The 26,371-nt window shown below is 41.3% G+C and overlaps 1 protein-coding gene across 2 annotated transcripts in view; it reads left to right on the top strand.

Annotated features, from left to right (window-relative positions):
- The first annotated feature begins 4,821 nt into the window (after window positions 1-4,821).
- RNF145 (ring finger protein 145) overlaps window positions 4,822-26,371 on the top strand; it is a 48,347-nt gene continuing 26,797 nt past the window's right edge. The window contains exons 1-3 of one of the 2 annotated variants that reach the window (XM_027718657.2): window positions 4,822-5,030; window positions 14,140-14,353; window positions 25,601-25,709. In XM_027718657.2, coding sequence (XP_027574458.1) covers window positions 14,170-14,353; window positions 25,601-25,709 — 293 coding nt within the window. In that variant the 5' untranslated portion in view covers window positions 4,822-5,030; window positions 14,140-14,169. Of the gene's footprint in view, window positions 5,031-5,243; window positions 5,263-14,139; window positions 14,354-25,600; window positions 25,710-26,371 lie in introns of those variants that run through there. The other variant, XM_027718658.2, reaches the window with a different exon arrangement.

The following is a 26,371-nucleotide window of genomic DNA, read 5'->3' as shown; positions in this document are numbered from 1 at the left end:
ACGTTCCCTTTCACCTTGATGTGCACTGCTACGTCCTGGGATACTCTAGGGTGAAATAAAAGAAGTGACTGCATGTCAGATTGATGCCTCCTGGCTCCCTTCCCGTGCCTCAGGTTCACATCACGCATTTCTGAGCGTTTTGAGCTATGCACTTCTGTGCATAACTACTGAAGCCCAGGAGCTCTTCTCCTAAATTGCTGTTCATGCTGCATGTAAGAGAGAAAAAACTCCCACAAATAACTCAGGGGGAAGCTAGGTAAGAATCCTTGAAAATTTAAAGCGGAAAACTGTGTGGAAAGCTCCAAAGGTTGCTTTGGGAATTAAGAGATTAGATCACATCTCTGTGATCTAAGGAGTTAGAAAGCAAAAGGTGATGATGTTGCAGGCCTGAGAGATGCTAAATATTTCTCTATTCAGTGACTTTAATGGGGAGAGTCAGTGCAGGTGTTAATGTGCTGCACACTAAGAAGGGACCAACAGACAGATTTCAAGGTCTTAAAAGTTTTGTTTTTTTTTTTTTTTTCCAAATTGCTTTTAGTTCAGAAAACTCACTTGAATATGCACCAGCCTCTCTACCCCACTTATAAATTGAACCCACATTAGGAAAAAATCTAGAACAGAGCCCATATTCTGCACTAAGAATAGAAGAATCCTTAAAATACCTTGGTAGCAGTGTATTTTACTCTTAATATGTTTTATGCTCTTTGGTTTCCTCTCACACCTCTTTTTACAGTTTCCTACAATACTTTATTGCTTTTTTCTGTCCCCTTTCTCTGTTACATAGTTTGTTCTAAGCAGGTGCTAGAAGCAGTGATGTCTGAGAATGTCATACTCTGGAAGTCTAATCCCATCCCAGTGTTCCAGCCTGACTCAGCCGTGTGTGCAAGTCTCCTGCCCTGCTTATCACCACTTGACTGCAGCAGAGCAGCCAGCGGGGTGTGCTGGACACTGCCATCACTGTGCCCCAGAAATGCAGCATTTGAATGCTCCCTGTGATTCTGAGTCACTGTGACTCCAGGCACAACGCTGAGTGCTGCATTCCCAGTGTTCAGTAATGCTTTAGGAGCTGGCAGCTCAGCTAGAGACATGGAAATGTCTCAGGTTTGAAATTAAACACTTTTCCAGGTTATCACTAATACAGTAAGTCTCTGTCTCCGCTTCTTTATCAATAAAGGGGAGGTTAGAATAATATTTATGTAGTTTCCTTACAGGAGTTTTTCAGGATTATTTAGTTATTGTTGGCACTGTGAGATGCTATAAATACTAGAGGCTTGTACCCGTGTACCATATGATTTTCCACTTTCTGAATGCAACTGTTATTCTTCTGCCACTATTCAGCCCAATGATTTTTATTTTATTTACTTCGATTCTTTGTATTCTAGATTATGCCCCACTGGCAAGGGATCTTGGGAAAGAACTGTGATGCTTTTGTTCGCTGAACAAAACCTGATTCATCCCTTTCCTTACATCACCACCCAGCTCTCCAGCTTTTCAACACAGAGATTGCTATGGCTTTCCTTTAGGTACACTGAAAATCACAGCAGCTGTTTATTTGGAGTCAGCACTCTCCAGCATTATGAAAGTGGTAAAAATATATGTAATCATAGGAGAGATTTAATTATCAAAGATATTGCAGAAGTGGTTTCTTGAAGAGAGTGAAAACAAATAGGAAATTGAGAAACTGTGACTGGCTGAATTCTAGAAAGAGCTCTGAAAAGCAGTGAGAGGAAAAATAAGGGTTGATGAGAAGCTAAGTGATGGGCAGAAATTTAGGAAATAGGGTCACAGATAATGAAAAGCAGGGGAATTTTTGAGATGGGGGTACAGAATAAGAGTAGGTAAATCAGAGGGAGATGCACTGGCTCTGTTGCTATTGTGGCACCCAGTAATGCTCCCAATTTCTGTGCCTGGGTATGTGTTTCTGCCTGAATTAAAGTTTAATTAAAATTTATTCATTCCTTTGTTTAGTGAATGGGATAAAATTGCAAGAAGAGAACGGAAAGGCTTTGGGGGCTGGCTGCCATCAGTATTACACACAAGGCACCAAATTAGGTTTCACAGGCAATCTTAATTTTCGCATTATTTAACTTTTGTCTGACTTTATGCAATATAACCTACTTGTTAAGACATTCCTTTGCTATTACATATGTATGTATGAGTATTTTCTGAAACAATGGCTTGTAAAAAGCTTCAAATAAAACTGCCCATGTTATTGTCCACCTTATGCATGCAGCGTCAGCATATTTTGCTGTTCTTTGAGAATTCTTATGAGGGATTTTCTTTGTAAGCAGTTTGGGGTGCTGGCATTTGTCCATCTGCATGGACAAATCAAGCTTCCACATTATCTGAACTCTGAGAAGGTCTTTTCAAAGTTTTAATGAGATATCACCATAGCGGTGCCCTTCTGTCTTCAGTTGCTGATCACTGAAATTCTGGAATCCAAAGGCCTCTGTTAATAATGAGAGATGAACAGTCATTGAGTTCAGAATTCTCAGCCACCCAGTGTAAAATGCAGGAAAGGCTTTTAAAATTCCAGAGAAATGAAGCAGAAAGTTGAGGTGCTTTAAAAAAGCCATGTCTGACAAAACAGTGGTAATGGCACATACCTGATCTGCTCATTACAAAGCCTTTGCTTTTGTGAAGTAGCACATTTACAGAATTATATGCTGAGAGATGATAGAATGAAATAAAGGTGGGGTTCAGTTCCTATTGTTTGCTTGCAAATGGAAGCGAGAACTTTGGGGATTTGCTACAATACTTTCATGATATAATTACTTCTAAAATAATAACAGATACTTCCAGTTCAACTCCTATAAATACCTGTTACCGTCTATAGTTGTGAATATGTATTTGTTTCTCTGCTGCTTGCTGTCTTTTTGTCTCCCGTGCAGCTTTGCAGAGAGGTAGGACTTAGAGGTCCTGCACCATTCCCATAACCTCAGTCAGCGTTGAACTGAGCCCACAAAGAACAGAAAAGAAGTGACTCATGAATTTTTTCCATCTATGGCATGAGTAGACAAGCAGCCCCTAGAAATGAGGCCGAAATTCTTATGCCTTATATGACACTGATTCATACTCCTTGTGATAAGGAGTGAGGTACTGGCAAGTGTTGAACAAGGGCACAGTAGTGAGTGGGCTGAGCCAGGCAGAAAAACAGGGTGGCTGGAGACTGGTGAAGCAGAGTGCAGGGTTTGGAGCGGTGTGTTTACCCCAGGTACAACAGGATTGACTGATAGTGGCATGATTGTTAACAAGATACATAAAACAAGAGCTGCAAACATTTGTCATGCAGGGACCTGTTAAGTGACAAAGGAGGAAACCCAACTGCTGAGAGGAGACACTGAGCAGATCAGAGAAGCCCTGTGCACAAGGGGCTCTGTGAACCTCCTAAGCCTGACCAGAGCACGGAGTGCTTATGAGTAACAATCACATGTGTACGTCCTTAGTTTGGCTGGACATGCAGGTTGGTTCTTTCGAAAGAGAAGAATTACTGAGTTTAGGAATCCTTGCATGGACTGTTTGCTTCAAACTAAGAATTTTTCAATAAAAAGCCTGTTATTTTTTCAAATAGCATTAAAATCTGAAGCTTGTGAAAAATTGTGCTTAGCTCCTCTGTGGTACCTGCAAAGGTCTGGGACACCCCTGTCAGTTGTGCCATTTGGTCTCCTTCCTTCTGCATTGTGGACTGACTGGAGTTTGGGAGACTGGCCCAGTGTGAACACCAAGTGCAACCAGCTGAGGATGCAGCAGAGCAGAGCCCCACCACAGACACGTTCAAACTACCCTTCTCTCGGCTTAAAAATCTTTGGGTACTCAGACAAGGGTAATGTTGCAAAGCAGAATGCCAATAAGACACCCAAACCTCTTATTTTAATATCTCTGCTTCACAGAGTTAGACACTGTGTTAAAGCCATGCACTGTTAATACCCACGTCTGTGAATGCTCCAGTTCTCATTAGAGATGGAAGGAAAAAAGCAATTATTAAGTTGGCTAGCCCAACCCTAGTGAACTACAGGATTTTCCAGTTCAGTGTATTCCCTCATTCCTCACTGCAGCAAAGTTTTTTTTCATGTTCCAGACAATGCGGCTTTGTATTTTTTTTTCAAATATTAAGGTAAAAAACATTACTTCTCTTGGATCATAATTTTTTCCATACCACTTAGGAATGTGTGCTAGGGCCTGGCCACACAACCTTTACAGGATGAGTAAATACTGGTGAGACTTTTCATGCAAAGGCTCTGCAGCATGAACTGGGCTGAGGGAGCTGCCTCTGGCTCAGGTCTCCAGCTGAAAAATGACAGTGCAGTAATACAGAAATTCTGGTGTTTTTTCTGGTTGATCTCACAACAAAGATGACTGGAGATTCTGCAGTGCAACACTGGAAAAAACCAGAGTCAGCCTTTAGTATTTGAAATTAATACAGCACTTTATGTTCCACAAGGCCACTAAAGAGTATTATTAAAATAGCAGGGCTGCCTTTTAAACATTTGCCCAGACACTACCTCAAATTTTGCTGACCGGCTTTTCTGAGTCATCTCCCAGACTCGCCGCTGCCCTGGCGAGTCCACGCGTCCCGGGAGAACCCCAAACCGAACCCAAACCTCAACTTCTGCTATTTCGTGGGGGCGGGCGAAGAGCGTTAGTGCCACACCCCTCTAGCCGGCAGGGAGCGTCACCTCCCCAGCCGAATTCCCGGTGCTTTCCACCCAAAACCCCCTTCCCGTGCCCGGCTCCGGGCGGGGGCGGAGGGGCCGCTCCGCGGGTGGGGCGGGGCCCGCGCATGCGCGGAGCGGGGCGGCGCGCGCGCGCAGGCGAGCGGGGCCATGGCCGCCCGTGCGCGGGGCCGCGCGGTGTCGGCGGCGCCCTGAGGCGGCGCGGCGCGGCCATGGTGCCTCGAGGAGCCGCTCTGCCGCCGGGCACCGACGAGCCGCCGCCGCCGTCGGCGTGAGAAGCGCGGAGACACCGGGGAGCGGGAGCAAGAGGAGGGGGTGGAAGAGGAGGAGGAGGCGGCGGCGACCCCGCGGGCTCAGGTGATTCCCGCGCGCGCCCGCCGCTCCCGCGGCCCCTCCGCGCCCCTGCTTGTCCGTGCCCGTGTCGGGGCTCCCCGGCCTTCCCCGTGCGCAGCCCCCCCCTTTCCTCTCCCCGCCCTCCATCCCCCCCTTCCCCTCCCCGCTCCCCTCCTCCGCCGGCGCCGGGAGCCGCCGGGGTTACTGGAGTTCAGCGGGGCCGGGAGGATGCGCGGGGCCGCCCGCGGCGCCGGCGGTGAGCGCGGGAGTTGCGCCGGGCAGGAGAGAACTCTCCGGCTGGGGAGCGGGGCGGGAGGGTCTCGGGATTCGCTGCCTGCCTGTGCGGGCCCCGGGGATGAGCTGCGGGCTCCTGCCGCCCTGACCGAGGTGCTGCCTTGGCCGGGGGGCTCCGTGCTCCCCACCCTCCGTGGGGTCTGTGTTTTCCCTCCGGTCCCCTCGGCCGGCTGTGCATCCCCCAGTCCGTGCGCTGTCACGGGTGAGACACGGAGCGGAGCCGGGCACCCCTCCTGGAGACGGGCCCTGGAGCATATGGTCATGCTTATGTAAGGAGCAGCCTGCCCGTGGCGTGGAGAACAGGGCTTTTTCCATCTTTCCTACTTGTGTCATGTCAGTCGGTTTTTTGAGACCTTCTGTAGCCTTTTAAAATAAGGTTTGTGATGAGAATTCTCATTTTTCTTCCGTGCTCGAGTAGTTCCGTGTACCAAGTACACTTGTGACAGATGGAGCTCTTAGAGGGATTCTTATCTTCTGGTTGTGCTGTCTTTTTGGGGGTGTGTGTGTGGGACCTGGTGCATAAATAACGTGGTTCAGAGAATAAAGTGGAAAAAAATGTTAATGTTTTTTGTGTAATGCACGCAAGTATCAGCAAACCAGAGAGAATATTAGATACTGGAGGCATACGATGCCACTTATTTACCAAAGAAAAACGAGATTTGTGTAACATGTTTGACTCATAAATATTAGCCATTTGTGATCTCATTCAGTATACTTTTTTTTGAAGTCTGTAGGTGTTGCGGTATTCATTTCTTATGCAGCTTTTAATAAAAGAGTTTCTGTTAACTTGTGTTTCAGACTTGGATGCTTTTACGTGTATTTCAGTTAGGGGTTTTTGTCTGTGTAGTGTGTCCGTAGAGATCAAATGTGGGAGGAGAAGAAGGAAATAATTACTCTTTGATCACTTTTGTTTGTAGGTCAATGAAGATAGATTTAAATATTAAAAAAATACTGTGTTAAGGTGGGAGCTGTTAAGCTATTGCATCCGGTAACTTCGGTTTATCTGTAACCTTGGCTTAGTTTTGCCAGTTATCTTAAATACAAGCTGCCTGTGCATGAGAAACTGTATCTTTTTTTTTTCTAATTAGCTTTAATAACTGTGGTAATCAGCTCTAGTTTTTGAGTTGTAATATCACTAAAGGATTCAATTAATTCATAAACTCATTATCGTTAGGAAATGGTTGTCTTTGTGACCACCATTATGTGGAAGGATCATCAGAAATCTTACAGAGTGATATAAAAGTGCTGCTTGTCCAAAGCACAGGATTCACCTTGTTTGTATCAGTCTTATGAAGAGCTTCTGATGTTAGAGCTTGATTCTGGTGGAGATATGAACTGAGCAAAGTGTTGGAAGAAGTACTGGGGAATTCCTTCCTTTGGAGGTGATGGAAAGAGATCAGTATCTCACTCCAGTTCAGCAGCTGGAGTCCGTGGTGCAGATGCAGAAAGGCACATCATGCCAGTGAGATCTGAACGAATGGGTGTGTCCTGGAAAACTGTATAAGCCTGCCTTGTGTTTCATGTTGCACTCGAAAAAACATTCTTTGAGCTGTTTGCTAAACTTGGGTCGGTTTCCTCCTCTTCACACAGACGTGCAGATGGCTTCTCTTCCCGTCCTCTGGAACCTGGGTGGTGGTTTACTCTTCTGAATCCATTTTTAGCTCCAAATGCACCTGGCAGTGTTTGATGTGGTTAGACTGGACAGTTCACCGTAGTTATGCTTTTTAAGTGCATATCCAGGTCCAGCTCCTTCAGTGTGATTCAGACACCTGAGCCTGTTTCCCTGCCCTTACAGCATCTCCTCTCATTGCAGAGAGGCCCTGCTGCTCTGTAATTAGTCGTGTACTTGGGAGGAACACTCAGAAGTGGGTACTTAGTCTCGTGGAGTTTCTCTGGAAGAATTCTTTGGTTGCATGTCTTGAGTTTGAACATGTTTTAAAAGGAACTTTTCTAGATATTTTCACCATTTGTTTGGTATTTCTGTTACATGAGCCTGGTGCTGCAGGAAGCTAAGCTGCCTATTTCACAGGCCTGGAAGCTGATGCTCTTTATTTACATGACTTAAACAGATAAGGCAGCAGCAGCAATGGAAACTTTATCAGTGTGGACCTAGAGAAATCTTGAAAGTCTTATTTTATGTTTTAACTTCTTACCAGTCAGGTAACTAGTTATTGGCATTGCAGATTCTAAACATAGGCTGGGTCTGTAGCTGAAATGGCTAAAAACTGTCTGAGAAACTGTGGAAGATGAAATATATTTCATCCAGCCATGTAACTTCGTCCTGGTAACACATTTGAGTTGCAGGGTTTTTTGTGAGGCTGATGGGGTATGGCAGCTTTACTTGTGTGTCTGGTTATCCTGTGATCCAGCTCTCCGAGGTGGGATGTCACAGACTGCATCATCCCGGGCTGTCGTTAGTGCTCAGTGTGCAGGTCCTCTGGGTATTCTCTCCTCTGCAGAGGCGCTTTGGGATTGCTGCCCAGATTTTCTCAGAATGTGCTGATACAAATGTGGTTAGGCAGGCTGGTAGGTGTGGGCTTGCAAACACGGCTGTGATGGTAAAAAAAAATGCTGAATAACTAGTTAATAAACCAAACCTTGGACTGGCAAGAGCCAAGAAGGACCTCAGAGCGGTTTAGTTTGTTGATTCAATCTAGATTTTCTTCTGAAGACTTTAATTAAAGATATTATTAATTATAGTTTAATTTTAATGAATTAGACTCCTGTCTTTCAGGTGCCTAACTAAACTACAATCTTAAAATCAGGCAGCCCCTCTTAGTGTGACTGGATTTGAACTGAACATACGCAGGCAGAGTGCGGATCCTGTAGGAATCCACAGAAGGATTTTGCTGCATAACTGGTGGATCTGTTAATCTTTGTTAACACATGTTAGTCCCCGAGTTCAGCTCCCTGGTCTTACCTGCTCATTATGAAAACTAAAAGACACAGGATGTTTTACAGGCTGCCCATAAATAATATAATGCATTTGCTGTATAATTGAGAGTGGGCTGAAACTGTTCATAGTGTATAAATGTACTCGAGAAATAAATCTTTGAGGAAAATTTCACAGCTCTATGATATGTATCTTCATTTTCCTGAACTGGTTTTCTTCTCGCTCATATGAAACTTGCTAGATTTAATGAAAGTTGGAAATATAGATTATTTTATTATTCTCTGCAGTTAACCTTCTCTTCTCTCGTTGTTTTTGTCCTTTTTCAGTATGCCTTTAACATGAATGCATGTTCACTGAAGTTCCTATGAACAGATAAGAGGTTGACCTAATTTGTTTCGCAGTAATATTTGGTTTTTGCAAAATATGTTCTGTATTTGTTTGGAATGGTTAACCTTAGCTGTGCCCCAGTTCACAACTGAATGAGTCTTGAGTGAGTAGGAATGTAGGAATTACTGTGTTTTCTAGGTAGAAATACCAGTTCTCCAGTTACACCACTGCAGCAGCTCTATAGCAATCTGTGTTGTCAGACCAGATGGGAAACAAAAAGAGAGAAAAAAAAATTTGTTTGTTCTTGTTAACTGCTTACATAGCAAGATCAAGCTGTCTGTTTGCTGACCAACTCTTTCTAAACCTTTAAATTGAAGGCTAAATACTCTCTGGTTATTATTTGAAATGACTGAACTGTTGTAGTGATCTGCAAGACCTGAATATTATTGGAAGCGGTGACTGGCTGCCAATGCCAGTGTTGCTGTGCACGTCTGCGGTGTTTCACTGCTTTATTAGTACACTTGGTATCTCGCTGGATCTGGCCTTCTCAGCAGAAATTTTCAAGTGCTGTCCTTGTTAGCCAGTTTGAATTGTATGGGAGCAAGACGTCTTTTCCTTCTTTGCCTCTATCTGCATGGGAAACAGCTCTTTTGATGGATTGGTGACTCACATACTCTGAGTTCTAGGTTTGGGGTTTTTCTTCTGCAGACTCACACAGGGAAATTCTTTTCTGAGTGCATATCTGACAAGCCTTTTCGTCCTGTTCCTTCCATTTGCTCCTCTTTTTTTCTCCCTCCCAAAATGATGACATAAAGATCTATGTCTCTGAAGAATGGCTTTTTTCTGAACTTCAAATTCTTTTTGCTCCCCAGACCAGGACAGCATAAAGAAGGAGTGGTTCTGGGGAGTGAATGGGTACCACTCAACTGTGGGTCTAATTTTAGTATTTGTGCTCTTACACTGAACTCTTCCTTAGCTACAGGTACGAGTTGTAGATTTTGTGTTGGGTTTATTTTTTTTTTCCTCTTCAAAGTCTGTCTAGCAAAGTTTACCTGACAGGAAAACAAAAGCTTTTCCTGGTGATATTTTTGGTTCCAGAATGTATTACTGAAAAATAATCCAAAGTGGAAACTAGACTACAGACCAAAGTCAGCTTGTCAACAGAGACATATAAAAAGTAACTAAAATTTCATAGATGTGAGAAACAGAAGTTGAAATTGTCTCTTTTGGTTTTTAGCCAATCTTGCCAAGTGTTTTAGGTTGTAATATGGTAGGAGAATGAGCATCTTGTTCACAGATGTGAGGCTGAACGTTGCAGGAACAAGTTTGGTTTTGAAGTTCTGATCTTGTCTGGAATTACTGTCTCTTTCTATGGTGATTTTTGATGGCAATAGCATTAGAATAACTCTTAAATTTGCAGATATTCCAGCGTATTTCTGTAACTCTTAATTAACTTCATGATTAATGCTTTCCTAAATGCAGAAACTCTGCTCTGTTGATGTAATTTTATACCTGCTTGGATAAATGGATGCAGGTTTTCTGTGGCCTCATGTACTGCTTTTTACCAGGGTGTATTTTCTGCCTGTGATGTGATAGATTTATATTTATGTTGCTGCAGAAACAACAGCTACACTGGTTTAAGTGGCAGAATTCACAGCTTCAGCTGAAATTTTATGTCATGACAAAACTTCAGAAAGAAAATTCTGTCAAAGGGAAAATATGTGTTATCTTTGAGGGGGTACGTGTCATGTGAGCACACTCAAGGTGATCTCTTCTGCTGATAGAATGAGCTGGGACAGACTAAGGATAGTCCTTTTTTTTTTTTTTTAAATTGGTTTTTGCTAATTCTACTGTTTTCTTTAAAGCTAACCAGGAATATGCTTTTGACAAAATGGGTGTGTCAGGTGAGGGAGGGACTTTTGAAAAATCCTTGTTAGAAAACAAAAATGACCAAACAGTTTTGATGGGAAATTTTTAAAAGCTTGTTTTGGTCAAACAGCACAACTTAAGGTGTGAAGTCTGAAGTTCTTGGTCCTGGTTTTGGCTGTGATTGAGTTTCTTCCTAGTGGCTGGTGCAGTGCTGAGCTTTGGATTTAATATGAGAACTACATTGAGAACACACTGATGGTTCTTTGGTGCCAAGCAGTGCTCACTATAAATCAAGGACTCCTCAGTTTCCTGTGCTCTGACAGTGACCAGGTGTGCAAGAAGCTGGGAGGAACTGGCCAAAGGGATATTCCATACCATAGAACATCGTGTCCAGCATATAAACTGGGGGGAATGGGCTGGGAGCCACCGATGGCTGCTCAGGGACAGGCTGGGCATCAGTCAGTGGGTGGTGAGCAATGGTATTGTGCATCACTTGTTTCTCTTGGGCTTTATTCCACTCTTTTTTAGTTGTGTTTTTGTTTGTTTATCTAGTTTTGTTTATGTTTGTTTTGGTGGTTGGTTGTTTGTTTTTGTTTGTTGTCTCCCTTTCATTACAGTTGTTACCATCATCATTATTTTATTTTATTTTAATTATTATGCTGTTCTCATCTCAGTCCAAGGGTTTTACCCTTTTTCCTGATTAGCCTCTCCATCCCACTGGGAGAGGTGATGGTGAGTGAGTGGCTGTGTGGTATTAGCTGCTGGCTGGGGTTAAACCATGACAATCTTTCCTAAGACTGTTCTCTTTCTTCTGATTTGGAACAGGGAGATGTTTGAAATCATGGGAAAAAAATTTTGAAACACAAGTTACTTCCAAGTCCATTTTTTGTCTTTGTACAACAAGTGACCTATTTTTTTTTCCTTAACCTCTGAACATCCAGCAACTCATGTCATCATCATTTATCTGAGGGTTTTAGAGGTTTAATGTTTGGTCGGTTTTTTTGTTTGTTTTTACACCAATCAAAATAATGTATTGTGAGAGCTCTTTACAATATAATGAGCTTAGAGCAATGGACGTTGTTGCTTGCCTGTATTACATTCTGTTAGAACTTGGCAGCCATTACAACTGAGGCTTTATTTAACACATCCACATTTCTAGTGGAGTTCATTTTAAAGGGTTTCTTATTAGTATTGGATGGTTTGTCAGTCAGTGACAGAAGATGCTGTGGAGCTGCAGTGGCTGCCCCTCGCAGTCCATCCCTTGTGACATGATGTGGTTTTCAAAGTTTGTTTTGCTTTTGTTTTAACAGCATTTGAAATTTAGATTGTTTTCTTAGATAATCTAAATGCTGCACTTTTTAGTTCCCTGAGTTTGTGTGTAAGAGCTTTGGAGGTAGAATTATTCAGCTTAATTTGAACGTGCTAACCCTCGGTTAACTTTCAGTATTAAGAGAAGTTGTCCGTGGGATTCTGGTTTTAGAGTAATTAGGAAAGTGAAAACAAGTGAAAATTTCCTTCTTGTCCTACATGTTTGGTTGTTGTTGATGACTGGAAAAGGTTTGACAGTTTTGAGAATGTCATTTGGAATCAGGTGCTTATTGTCACTTTACATGGGTATTTTTGTGACAGAGTGAAAACCTGTCAGTCAGTCCCTGCCCACCCTTGTCCTGATCTACTTGGAAAAGGATTCCAGCAAAAAACCAGAAGACAGCTTAATTTCAAAGTTTTAATTAAATTTACGGGCTTGGCAAAATAGAAAATCTGAAAAATTCCAAGACATTTTAAAATATTCTCATATGAATTATTTAAGCTGTGTGCCCTGATATTTCTTGTAACTCTTTGTATAATCTGTGTAACTCCCAATTTTGTTTGTACAATACCATCCCTTTAAACTCCCATCTTTTATTGGCATGAAATGCTGAATGCTTGGATTCTGAGGTAGCTGCTTGGGTGATAGTTTTGATTGTTCATTCTAAATATTTGTAGTCTTCTGGCAAACCTTTCAGCATGTTTTGAGCAGCATTGTGAAATGCTGGTGGTGTGTGGGGTGCCCCATGTAGTGAGAAGACGCTTCCTGTGCGAGGGGAAGGATGTGCTGCCCTTGGGGTTTGTAGAGCTGTTGCAAGAGCTCTGTAAAAAGTGTCAGCATTTACATAACTTGAAAAGTCAGACTGAGGGCTAGACAGTGGCAACAGCAGCCCTGCAAGCTGAGGTTTATTGAGCCATATCTCAGTTTTGATCTGTCCTGACTTCTTGAGCTGAATTAATTTTATGTCCTCGTGCCTTGACAGGTGTGAATGTGGCTGAACGTGTGCACATAAGCAGTTTGTGGTAGTGCCTAGGACATGATAACACAAATAAAACCTCACATGAGGATTGTGTGTGTGTGAGTGGGGTTGGTTTTTTTGTTCCTGTATATTTGCATGGTTTCACTTAATGCTATACTTCCATGTTGAGTTGAGGTGTAAAACTTGCACAACTGCAAAAACTTTTATAGGTTACACAGGGACAATATGAAAAAAGTCCTGTAAAACTTTATTTAAATTAAAGTGCAGTTCAAGTGCAGATTTTTCTGTTTCTTTGGTCAGGATGCACTTTTTTTCCAATTGGCCCCCTAATAATTGGGTTGGGAGCCTTTTTTTAAATCTGAACCTCATCGGGGTGTTGATTGTGCTGCAGGTGATTTTCCTTTGAATGGCTTCTTGTGGATAAAACTTTGCTGGGTCATCCCCACCTTGGCCTTGAACACTTCAACTGTGCTTCTCTAATATTGTGTCTGTTACTGGTGCTCACAAACTCAGCCTGGGGTGAATCATGTTCCTGGGATGGGCAGGTGGTGTATGGTAAAACCAGCATATTTCGTTTAGGAACTGCTGTTAGTCTTAGGTGACAGGATGTGGAAATGGATCCTTTTGCTCTTCTTTTGTTGACTTTTAGGTGCTGTTGTGGACTAGCATTTGTTTCTGTTTTAAAAAGAAAAGTGCCCTTCACTGTTTTGCACCATCCATCTTATCTGATGACAAACTCCAAAATTAATTACCTTCTAGTATTTGGGAGTGAGAGGAATATGGTCTTTTGTTTGTATGATTCCTTGTGGTGAATTACATTAAAATGAGTAGAAAAGTTGCATTATTGGTGCTAATCTCCAAACACACAGCCCTCAGATTCCACAGATAAATTCGTAGAGGTTAATGAAGGCTGTAAATGATTTTTTTAAAAACTGAGGTATTGGACAATTATTTCAATTTACATTGAGGAAATGAATCTAAAATGTTTTAAGGACTCTTTTAATCAGTGATTTTTTAATTTCAGAGGCACAGAAATAGTGCTAAAGTAAATGGACACAAGTGTTTGATTTCTAAAGCTTACAGAGTATTTGCAGTTTAGTGCTGATCATGTTAATGTTTATGTAGTATCGAGTACATTGGGGCCTTTTGGCTGAGCTCTTGGATGCTACATTAGTGCAAATAAGAACGAAGGTTTGTTTAGTGCACACCCTTGGACCACTTTCATGTCATTAATCTGCCCTCTCCCCCATTTTACAGTATCACTGTGGAAAAACTGCTAGCAAATTGACCTTTATATAGCAAAAATAGAAGCTGTCCTGTTTGGATTTGAGTTTAACTCAGTTGATTCATTCAGTCGTTTGTGGCCACACAGGAAGCCCCATTCATACTATCACAAAGCCTAATGGCTGTTTGTACAGTGGGATTGATCTGATTACTCTTCTCTCTCTTGTGCTATTTACAGTCTGCTGCCAATTCACAGAAAGGGAGGAGAATGGCTGCAAAGGAGAAGTTGGAGGCAGTATTAAACGTGGCCCTGAGGGTCCCGAGCATCATGCTGTTGGATGTCTTGTACAGATGGGATGTCAGCTCATTCTTCCAGCAGATCCAAAGAAGTAGCCTGCACAACAACCCTCTCTTCCAGTACAAGTACTTGGCCCTTAATATGCATTATGTGGGTAAGTATACATCTATTAAAGAGAAAACACCACTGTACTAAATACCCTTTTCCTTAATAAAAGAATTTTAAGAATTTGGTAATAGCATGCTAATGTATTGATAACAATGCTAATATATTCATTACAGTTCTGCCTAAGGAACAGTTTATGTTAGCAATAAAGAAATCCTGTCCAGGGTTTTCTACTGAACTCTGCTATTTAGCCTTGACACATAAATAGAGTAAATCTGGTGTTTGGAAACACAGCTGAGGCCCTGAAAGAATAGCACGGTGACTTTGGCCTGTGTCTGACTGATGAGGAAGCTGCTGTGACATGCTGTGCAGACAAGAAGTATTATAACATTACTGGCATTAAACAAGGGACTAGGGAAAAGGTGGCCTGGTTTGGACTAACCACAGCACCAGACATTTAGCTTTCATCTGCTGCACAGATCTGTCATTTCAGTTTTCAACCTTATGAGCCATCTGTGTGCTGTGAGTGGATTCGAGTAGGTAGCAAGTCCTTGTGTTGCAGATAAATGGATAAAATTATTAACTCAGCTCAGGCAGCTGAGGTTTGAACCTTGGCCTGAAAGTCTAGCTCTGGAATGCTAAATGTGTGTTTTTAGGAGATGAAAGGATTGATGTTCTGGGACCTGCTCTCCAGGTGAGAGTGTGATTCATCTGCACATGGGGTTAATTAGAGATTGGATTCAGGCTGTTGAGGTTGATAGTCAGTGAGCATCTGCTTGAACACTGCCTGGCTTGGAGAGAAATGGATAGCATATAATCTTCCCACTCTGCAGTGTTTCTTCCTTGTAGATGAGTTTGGAGGATAAAGGTGCCCTGCAATCAGCTAAAGGAAACACACTCTAGTTAAGTAGTTAGAGAACTGTGGGTTTTTGAAGTAGCATGTCCTGATTTCAATCCTGACTGCACAAGTGTTGTGCATATGACTTCTCTTTTTTTTAATCTATTAAATGTCTGCAAATTATTTACTGCATTAAAAATATGTGCAGCTTTCTTTGTTATGACTGCACTATACTTGTGCTGGGATTACAATGTACTTGCAGTGCTAAAAGTTGGTGTCACAGTCCTGTGCCCTTTTCCTGTGTCTATGGGAGAGGACATCTTTGGTGCTGGAATGTGACACAGGACCAGGTGACATGTAACTACAGCTGGCTTTCCCATGCACTTGTATAAGCACATGTACCTTTGAGGAATCAGTTTCTCAGATCAGATTCTAATACAGAACCAGCAGTTGTGCAGTAGGTTTTCAAGATGTCAGTGGGTAATTTCCAGCTGTCACGTAGCCCATCTTTACAGTCATTTGATAATCTTGCCCTCACTGAAGTACGTTGAGATACACCAGCAGAAAGTGCTACAGAGAGGGTGAGTATTGTTACCAAAGTATTTCTTACCTAAATGCTATTTTAGTACTAAATCAGTGGATTCTTATTTTGCTTCTCATACAAGGAATGCTTTTGTGCTGGTGCACAATCACTCAGCAGTTCTTTTACTTTTGCTTTTATGATACTGAGTATCTGTACTTTTCTACCTGGTAGTTGCTGAGCAAGAAGAGCTTCTAAATTGTCAAAAGAGTTGCCTGTTTTAAAAGATTTTCAGACAGCTTTTAGTGACAAAACTTTGCTGGTACTTTTCAAATAAAATTGATTTGTTTCAATCCCTTGGTTGGTGGTTTTTTTGGTTTTTTTTTTATAAGCTTTGTCAGGGTAAGTCAGGGCTAAATCAATTTGCATGCCTACATGACATTTTATATAAATTTAGTTGCTTCAGTTTACAGTATAACATTAATTAAAATGACATATCAAAATATATAAATTGGATTTGTAAGGAAAACAAAGTACTTTTCCACTAGTTTGGGGAATTAAGCTTCTTTGAAGATACGTTGGGGAAAATTAACTGCCACTGTATAATTTAAATAACAATTTACTGTCGATGTGTTTCAACATGCTAATCTGTTTTATTTAGGAAAAAAATCCTCTGTTCATATTTGCAGTTAGGAAACACAGTATCAGCAAAAGCTGTGGCAGCTTTGCAATATCAAACAATCACTGAATTTCCCATATAGGCAGTGTAAGATACTGTCTCGTAGAAGTCCTTCCAGCAGCTGAGGAAATTGGGTGCATCTATCTCAAGCAGATGCACAAGGAACAATTTGATTAGAGAGCTATAAAAATTAATAAACTCTACCAATCTTGATATAGTGAACCTTTTCCTGGAACTAAGGAGGCAGAGTTGGAAGCTTGCTCAGAACTGGGGGTTACAGGAGTATCTTTTCCGTTTTAATGCATTAAATGAAGTGATGTATTTTACAGTGTTATTCACATTCCAGTTAACACTACTGGGAGTATAATAAAAGCCTGTAGGATGCAATTTGTTCTTTGAAACAACTTTTCCCTTTCATATCTTTCCACGAAACAGCCCTTATCTGCTTTAGTGGAGGAAAATATTCAGTCCTGATAACTGCTCAACAGCAAGTTCAGCTGCATGAAATGTAACTAAAGATGCATAAAGCAAAGCAATGCAAACAGAAGAGATAAAGTTCTGGTTAGAATTGGTGAATGTAAGATTAATTGCAAAGTAATTTTGTTTATGAACTTTGTCAGATGGCACTGTGGTTACTGTTTAGGCAGGTGTGAAAGGCCTGCGTTAGTCTTCAATGTGCACTGGTGGATAAAGTTTGTGTTCTGTTGTTTTATTTTATAATACTGTTTTCCTGCATATGAATTACCTTATAGAATTACCATGAAAATTGTTTTTCACTTGTGAAAACTTTCCTAGGTTTAAGTCTGTTTAAAAAGACAAATATCAAACTTATTTAAACAATTTTGGAATGTCTCTGGCAGAAAAATTTTTGTTCTACGTACATGGAAATTTGTGCTTGTTGGTCACAGGGTTGCCTCAAACTTAAAACTTGGTTGATCAAACCCAGTTCTGGAAATATTTTTGGTACATCTTACGGAAGACTTGCCAGACGACATTGAAAACTTAATTTAAAATTACTAGAGATGCTTTGAATGAAATTGCTTTTAGTTTGCTATTTCTACTGGCTATCTGTAAAAACAGGCAAGAATTGGTTAAAATGGGATTGCAGCCAAAATTTACGTGCACGTACGGGTGCTATACAGTCAGAAATTATATTTAAAATAGGAAAAATTCTTTTGCCCTCTGAAAGGAGTGACATGGAAGGTTTGGTTCTAAAACCTGGCCTGTTTAAATACACTAAAATGTGTACATGCACATATATTTTTCTCTTTTCTTCTAAGACTATTGAAAAAAACCTGAATTATTTGCCTTATTTTCAAATATTATCTGTGAGCATTCTGTAGTTCTTCCTGGAGTGTTCAGGAGTGTCTGGTCAATGACACTACAGTCCCAGGACTCTCTCCCAAGTACTCCAAGTCATCCTATTTAGTTGTTTTGGTAACCCATCCAGACGGGCTGAGGAGTAGAGTGTGATAACGTGTGCAGTTGGGCGGTATAACCAGATATAATTCTGACAGTTGATATTCTGTCTGTTACCTCATACACAGATCGGGGCGAAAGAAGCTTAAAAAGCAAACCAATTTTTTTGACCACAACTGTTGTAGGTATAATGTGGTTTCACTAAGATTTTGTTGAAATAATTTTGTATAAATTTAAAGTAGCCTGTTGTTCATGAAAGATCTGTGCTAACAAAAATGGCTTTTATCTCAAACCTCTATGTAGGGTAGACTGACACTGTTTCTGTGTTTTCTTCTGTGCTGTAGAGTAGCTCTGAGAAAACAGATACTTCTTTTTTTATTCCTTTGATGAAGAAAGTGGAAACAGTTGAAACCACATAATTTCCTCCTGTGAAGGGCAAAGCGATACTGTTTGTGCTAACTGGTAAATACTCTGAGCTGGATGGAAAAAGAAGAGTCATGAGCTTAACCTGTAATTAGTCAGACTTGGAATTTATGTCACTGTCATGCTAGGGACACAGAACTGCACTAAATACAGGGTTTTTCTTACTTAAGAGTAAAAATAGAGAAGTTTTCTATCCCAAACTGTATTTGTCGTGGCAAAAAAAAAAAACTCTCAGGGGAAAAAAAAGGTAAGGAAACTATTTAAATATTTGGAATAGGTGGAAGGTGTGACATCTGTCACAACCCTGTTTGTAATCAGTTTCTTGAACTGTGTGGTTAATACCTTAATCTGCTGGTCACATCACTTGCTAGGTGTGAGCTCCTTGTTCTGAATGCTGCCTTTACCAAGGGGCTTGAGGGAGGAGAACCTCCTCAACTTCCTGCCTTGGGTGTTTGCTGACTGCACACTTTGGTCTGCTCGCTGTTCTTTAAGCTCTTGTGCTTTAAGTAGAAGATCTTTTGTTTGCATTGCTTTCTTGTGTTCCCTTCTAAGAGGAAAGATATGGTACCTTGGTACAAACACAGTAAGAGGTGCCAAGTGAAGCTTCAGTGTGAGAAGAAAGAAGCTGGTTCATTACAGAAACAAATTTCCTAAAACGTGAGAAGAGGATATGAGTAAATGTGTAAATGCAGTTAATGCATACAAAGATGAGGTGCTGCTCAGGTTCAGCATCTCTGGGTTTGCTGTCCCATGTCTTCTGTCTCTCTCCTGCCAACACCATTTAGATAAATGGGTAGTAGAACTATTTTCTGAGTGTTACTATTTTATTTTAAACTGTAGCTATTTTTAACCAAATGCAATTTTATGACGTGGACTTGGTCTTCATTTCTTAAAATAATTACTTATGTCCTCTCATTTTCTTTTTGGATAAAATGCAGTTCATGCTGCAGTTGGTGGACACAGAAGGAGGCAGAGTGTGCTGTGCTCAAAATCCAACACATCCTTTTTTCATTTTCCAACTCGAGGCTGCCGATTCCAGTACTGTTCCCTTAGTGCTGTAGGCATTTACTAAGCAGCTTTCTCAGCATGTGTATACTTTCAGGTAACTTTTCTATATAAAGCTGGTATTTCTTTTTGGCAACCCACATCACTTCTTATTTAAAATAAAAGGAAGCCACTAGCAGTCTTCTTGAAAGGAGATGCTTAAAATTTTTGGCTCTGAGTACCAGCCTCATGACAGCATGGCAGTTTGTCCTAGTGATTTAGAATACATTGTGGCTTTTTATATTTTTATGGTTCCACTTCTGTGTTCTTTTCCACTTCCCTGGAAGATCTCCATGCTTGCTGTTAGTCCCAGAGCTCTAATCATTAGCTATGTTGTCTTGTAGAAACAGCCTCTGAATCATATGGCAGAACTAGAACCAAAAGTCTATTTTACTTGGTCAGATAATACTGCAAATCTCTGTAAGGAACTCAGTTCTTGGATTATTTATACTTTGAGTGCCCAATCTGTTATGCATTTAAAAATTCAAGAAACAGCTGTTTTTGGCAGTACCCCTGTAATGAGTAAATTGTTTTGTTGGCATTATTTTCACTGAGATGTGCAGATGTTGATAACAGGATTTCTGATCTCTGTTTACAGTTGTACTGTGCCATGACTGAGTAAATACTAATTTCCTTGTGTGCTTTCTCAGTTTAGAACTAATTTTCCATCATTTTCTGAAGGGCAAAGTATTTGCCACATTAGTTTCAAGTAGAGCACTTATTGCAGTGAATAACATTTGTTCAGGAGCTTTGGCTGAGTGGGAGGGTGAGGAAGAGGTGTGCCTTGGCACTGTCAAGCGAAAACATCGCTCCCCAAAAATGCAATACGTCCTAAAGCCTGCAACACGTGTGGCTGCCTGGAACAGGCACTCAGGTAGCAGTAGTGACACAGGCTGGGTGAAAGCTGCCCTTGGTGGTGGCACTTCTGGTGCTTTGGTGGCTGCTCAAGCCCAAGGGGGTTTTGTGTCGCGCTCTCTCAATGGCTTGGCTTCTGGGTTGATTTGAGGGGCAGATTTTGCATGAGCCAAGTGTTGGAGTCACCTCTGATGCAGGAGGGGTGTCTCTGTGTGGTGGCAGAGGGTCCGTAGGACGTTGCCTTCTGTAACAGAGCAGATGAACGACTCTCCCTCTCAGAAGGACAGCACAGGTGTCCCAGTCAATTCAGAAGACCCCAGTCTGAGTTACCCTTCAAATGATGATTAATACAAATTGAGGATGTACAAGAGCTTTTTGTCTCCCATTTTATGTGATTTAAAAATAAGTGGCTGTTGGGGTTCCTTCTGGGCTTGAGCTTGGGTCTCCAGGGAAGGGGCCACAGAATCTTCCTGGTAACTTGTGCATCATGTATTTAACTACCCCAAGGTCTAAAGTGTATCTTTTAAACATTATCCACTCTTGAGACAGATGATGTGGACATTGACAGTTTATTAAATCTCTGTGTAAATTGTAGTGTAACCAGTTTGGTGATTGATTATCCTGAGAATTAGGCACTCTGGAAATAAAGGTGCTGGCTGTTGTTATAATACTTCTGCCAGCTCCACACTTTCAGAAGTGTGTCGTGGTACTTTCATGTTGTGGCCAATCTGAATAAACTGAAATGGGGACAGTGAAGGATTTGGCTGAAATGAAGTGACTAACTCAGCAGTGCACTGATCCTGTGTTGAGCCAGGAGAGATGGATGTTGTGGTGCTGTCTGTGGCTCAAGATTTGCTGCTTCACAGCAGCATGACTGTGCAAGTCATGATAAGATGGACCCTTTATCCTCACAGGATATGAGCAAGTGGGAAGCTAGGGCCCCCCAAATTCTTTTCCAGTTAATTGTGCTCTTACTTTCTGGCACTGCAAGAGTTGGCGTGGTTTTATTAAGAAATGTTATAAACTCTTTGATGTGCAAAGTTCTCATTTTTAGACTAAATGTGCAGGAAACTTTTGAGTAATCATGTGAAGTGGACGCAAGGGATCTGTAATCATGCAAATGAGCACTAAAGTGTTTAATAAAGAGGATGAGTTGCGACTTTGATCATGCTCCAGAAGCCTCTGCTGTGTGCAGTCAATAAACCTCAGACTCCTGAGTCGGCAAAGAGGTAATTTAGGTGAGAGAAGCTGGGAAACACCTTGGTGGTGCACAAATGGAGGGAGATTGCTGAAAGGCAACGTGTGAGCTGCTGCTCACAGTAACAATGAACATTGCACAGCCAGAGGTTTTCATTGAGCTGAATCAACAAGTCGTAAATGAGGTTGTGAGCCAGTTAATGCATGCATTCTTGTCCAGCAAGGTTTAACTTTGCTTTTCTGCTTAGTATTATTTTCACAGTTTATTTTCTCTGGTGGGGCCTAAATCTGCACCATCTTTCACAAGAGGCAGTAGAAGTTCTCTCGTGCTTCTGAATAGGAACTGAGTGGGAGATCTGTGTATTTTTAAGGTTGGCTGAGTATGTCTTCTGTAGTGCTCCTTAGAGCTGGAAGCCTAAAGGTGTAAGTCTCTTTCTTGGTGCCCTGGCACCAGGGCACTATGACTGTATTCAGGAAAGAGATTATTCTGTCTTGTCTTTTTTCTTTTTTTAACATGTGTTAAACCCATTTCTTTACTGAGGCAGGAACTGTGCTTCTCTGAGCTTGCTGCTTACCCTGAAGCAGAGATGTACTCGGTGAGTTAAAAGAGACAATACACCAAGTCCCAAGGGCAAAAATAGCACAGCCTAAATCGAGGGAACAGAGTGCTCATTGCAGACACAGAGCTCAGAAAGCTTTGGATGGAAGTGAGCTTTAGTTACTTTTAACCCATGTCTAAAGGCTGCCCAGCAAAATGACTGTTTCTCAATCTGTAAATCCTTGTGTGGGGGGACTCTCTCCAAAGGGATATACATTCTCAGCATCAGGATTTCTTCTGACAGAGGAGGTGGATGAGAAAGCTGCTGTGAGAAATTTCATTTCCTGGTCTTTTTTTTTTTTTTTGAAGTGGAATCTTGTTTACGCCATACACTAATTACATCATTTGTCTGGGTGAGAACAAAGGGAATAGAATATTGCTGAATTTGAGCTTGTCTTCCTTTTCTTCTGCAATGAGTTGGTTTGGTAATGAATTATTTGCCTTTTTTTTTGGCAGAGGCGTTGTCGATAAAAATGAGGTTGGTACCACTTTGGGAATAGGGCCTCTGCAGTAAAAATGCAAATATTGCAGTGTGAAGTGTGTTGAAATCTCCCTCTTATCAAGGCACAAGAGGGAATTGTAAATAAGAGTGAATGGGGACTACTGCAAATGTCTATTGCTCTCCCTCTCTTCAAAATCTAACAATTAGACCAAATGGCTGCTTCAAAGGGAACATTTAAATTCTGGCCCAAACTTGTGAGTGGTAGAGTTCATTGCTCAGGCTTCTGCAGTAACCTTGGTTGTCTTGTGCTGCTTCCCTGCACAGTGTTATGAGCATCTGTGCTGTCTGGAAGCTGGTTAGAAGGCACAGTGACTGTTGTCTTCTCATCTTCTGATTTGTATTTAGACTTTATCTTTTTTTTTTTTTTTTTTTTTTTTTTTTTTCACTCCTTCAGTCTATTCTGAAGGATCCTAACTATTTTGGTTAAAGTTGTGATCATGTAGAGAAGAATGAACTTCAGTGACCTCTAAAATCCTTTCATCTAACTTGTCTGTGTTAGAGTGCAGTTGCTGCCCTCTAAAATGTCTTACAGAAATGATCCTGCCATCACTCAGATACATCATCATGTGGCCAAGAAGCAGACTTTCATGTGATAGAATAAGGTAAAGAAAATGGCAGAACTTAAATACAGATACAGTAAACAGGTGTTCTAAGACTATTTATAGAATAATTGAAGAATAAAAGACTGCATAATAAACTCCACTTAGTTCTTCACCTGAAGGTGAGTCATGGGCTACAGTGAGAAGGAAAGGTTTAGAGAGATTTGACTCACGTGCTGGAATGATAAATGGCTGTGGGTTGTTTCGCAGGGAGAATTGTCCCTCAGTAAGGAATCGAGGGAAGGGGGTGAATGCAGCAGAGATGAGGTGGAAGAATGTCAGGGGATGGTGTGAGAGGTGCTGGATCCAGCTCATGAGGCTGTGGTGTGGTGCAGGCTTGTTAAATGTCTTCATGGAGACTGCTGAGGAGTTCCTGCTCTTGTCATTTGTATATTTGGTAGATGAAAAGTGCTGAACAAAGAACGGGAATTCCACAAAATACAGGTGTTTGCTAAGAAAATGGATGATGTAGAACATCTGCTCTGTATAAAACGGTTGCTAGAAGGAAACCTGTAGTGCTATATTTCAAGCCCCCTTAAAAAAGCTTAAAATAAAAATTATACAACCATAGAATGGTTTGGGTTGGGAGGGACCTTTAAAGGTTCAACACCCTTGCAATGAGTGCGGGGACATTTGCAGCTGATCAGCTTGCTCAGAACCCCTCCAGCTTGACCTTGAATATTTCTAGGTGTGGGGCATCCACAACCTTTCTGGTCAGCTTGTTCCAGTGTTTCACCACACTCAAGTTCTTTCTTGTATCTCATCTAAATCGACCCTTTTTTAGTTTAGAACCAATACTCCTGGTCTTATCACTACTGGTTCTATTGTAAAGTCTGTCCCCATCTTTCTTATAATCCCCCTTTAAATGCTGAAAGGCTACAGTGAGGCCTTCCCAGAGCCTTCTGTTCTCCAGGCTGAACAGCCCCAGCTGTCTCAGCCTGTCTCCAAAGGAGAGGTGCTCCAGCCCTCTGGTCAAAGTGATACTGTACAGAAACTAGTGACTTGTATGATAATTCATTGTAATAAAAGAAACTATCAATTATTTCAACTTTTGAAAAGGCACATCCTCAGACAAATGTGCAACTTGTCATATCCACTTCATGAAGGTACTCGAAAAATTATCTTTAATGTTAAGTACATAAATTATATATTGGTGTTTAAAAAAGGTTAGTAAATAGACTTTGTCTGTCTTATCGTCACTCCTGTCATCTGTCTTACCTGAATTGATCTCTTCTTGGCATCCTGTGGGCCTGATGCCTTTTCTAGGAGCATCTTGCGAGATACTTTTTTGAAGACCAAACTGTTGGTAGAATTTTACAGAGGTGGCTTATTGAACATGGCAGGTACTAAGCAGCCTTCAAGTACTTCTGCATAAATACTGACTCTGACATAGTATCTTTTTCAAATATTCGAACATGCTGTGTTCCCAAGCTGCTTTATAGTAGCTGGTTATGTCACTGCTCATGAGTGCTTAATCTAGAGTTGCATTATTTAAAAAGCTGAAGGTATAAATTAATTCAGGAAAAAAGACTGTGCCTCATGTTGCTGCATAGATGGATGAAACTGTAAATGTAACATGACTAGTGTAGCTGTAAGGGTCAGGGTGAGTTCTTCTATAGCATTCTGTTCTTAGCTTCAGGGGAGTTCTTGGCTGTTGCTGGGTTGTTTTCCTAAATGGATTTCAGTGCCAGGCACTTGAGTTGACCTTCAGACGCAGCATGAGGGCACTGCATTGTGATGGAGAGCTCGGAAATAAAGATTAGTAAAGGCACCATGTGCTGGGGTTTTGACCTGCAGCCTGTCTGGGAAAGAGAAGAGTGTGGACATGTACCATCCAGTAAGGAAGTGGACTTCAAAGTACTGCTTTGAGTATCCAAATGAGAGCAGGCATGATAAAAAAATCAGTGTTCTGCTTGTTGGAGAGTCTACTGAGCAGCCATGGTCAGAGTAAAGCTGTATCCACATCATGTGTTTTTCCCCAGTCTCACTAAATGCTAACAAGAAGTGCAGGAACTGCTGGTATAAATGCCTGCAATCCTAGCCTGTGCCAATTCTTGTCCTTGATTTATGCAGCAGTGATGTATGAGGTACAGGCCGTGTGTCCCCATCTCAAATTATGGACGTGCAAAGAGTCTGCAAGCCATAGAGTGGAAGAATTAAAATGTGTCATGCTAATCAGCATGAAAAAGTGTTCTGTGTGTCCTGTGTTTGAGGAAAAGGATATTTTACATCAATGGACTGAATTTTATGATTGGATAGGCTACACTGAAAGTTGCTTTCACTTGGAAGAAGGTGGAGACCTAGGCCTGTTTTCTCTTTGTTGTACAGGTTATGTTCATTGTCATGTTAAAATACTGTGGATCAAGTCCCCTTCTTGACATGTAGATGTGATCTTACAGAAGCTGGTAAAGCTGTTTCTGGTCATGGAGAGAGAAGGAAAAAGGGGAAGGTATTTTGTGTGCTTTGTGTTTTGATGAGAGGAAAATGTAGGTAAGTGAAATTTAAGCCAAATGAAAACAAAGGTGTTAGAGATCTGAATAGTTTTGAGCGTTAGTTCATATTTTAGGAAAATTGGGGTTAGATAGTATTTTTTAAAATATCAATGTCTACTTTTTGTTGCAGGTTACATCTTAAGTGTTGTGCTGCTAACTTTACCAAGGCAACACCTGGTTCAGCTTTACCTGTACTTTTTGACTGCACTGCTGCTTTATGCTGGGCACCAAATTTCCAGGTAAGAATAAATGGATTCATTTTGTTAGCTTGGTTTGGGAATTAGAAAACTAACTGTTATTTTGTTAGTATCTTCTATAAATGGTTTTGTGGAGGCCGTTTTTCTATGTCCAGTGCCTAAATATATCTTGTTGTTCTTTGTGTTGGAAAAGTTTGTGGAACTAAATATGCAGTCAAGTAGTTCTTTTAAGTCATTGAAAATACACCAGGAATTTTGAGTATAATGTCCACTAGTCCGAGGAAAGAAAGCACTTACCACAAGACTAAATGTGGCCTCTGATACAATAATCTGAGTTTCTCAATGGCTCAGCTAACATGCTTTCAGCACTGGGGAGTTTTACAAAGCAGACAGGATGTTACTTGTAGTTCCCTGGCACCTGGAGAGCAAATAGGGATCTGGAAGATGGTAAAAGCAGAGTAATAGTGGGATTTATTCTTAAATTTGTCTTTGTGCAATATATTTTAACAGACAGGTGTTTGGGATCTAAAATGCAGAGCGAGAGGCTGGGGAACTCTGCATCAAACAAGACAAAGTGAACCATCTTTCTTTGGCCACAGCTAGATCTGTTGAAAGCCAATGTAAACTCTCACGATGTCTGATTGGAACCAGAGCAAGTGCCATCACATTAAAGGCTTTGTCAGGGAAGTTTTGAAAATATAGTC

Source organism: Pipra filicauda, unplaced genomic scaffold (genome assembly GCF_003945595.2).
Source record: "Pipra filicauda isolate LSUMZ 115617 unplaced genomic scaffold, ASM394559v2 scaffold3_size10097308_pilon, whole genome shotgun sequence".
Taxonomy (NCBI): Eukaryota; Metazoa; Chordata; class Aves; order Passeriformes; family Pipridae; genus Pipra; species Pipra filicauda.
This window is presented reverse-complemented; position numbering and strand designations above follow the sequence as displayed.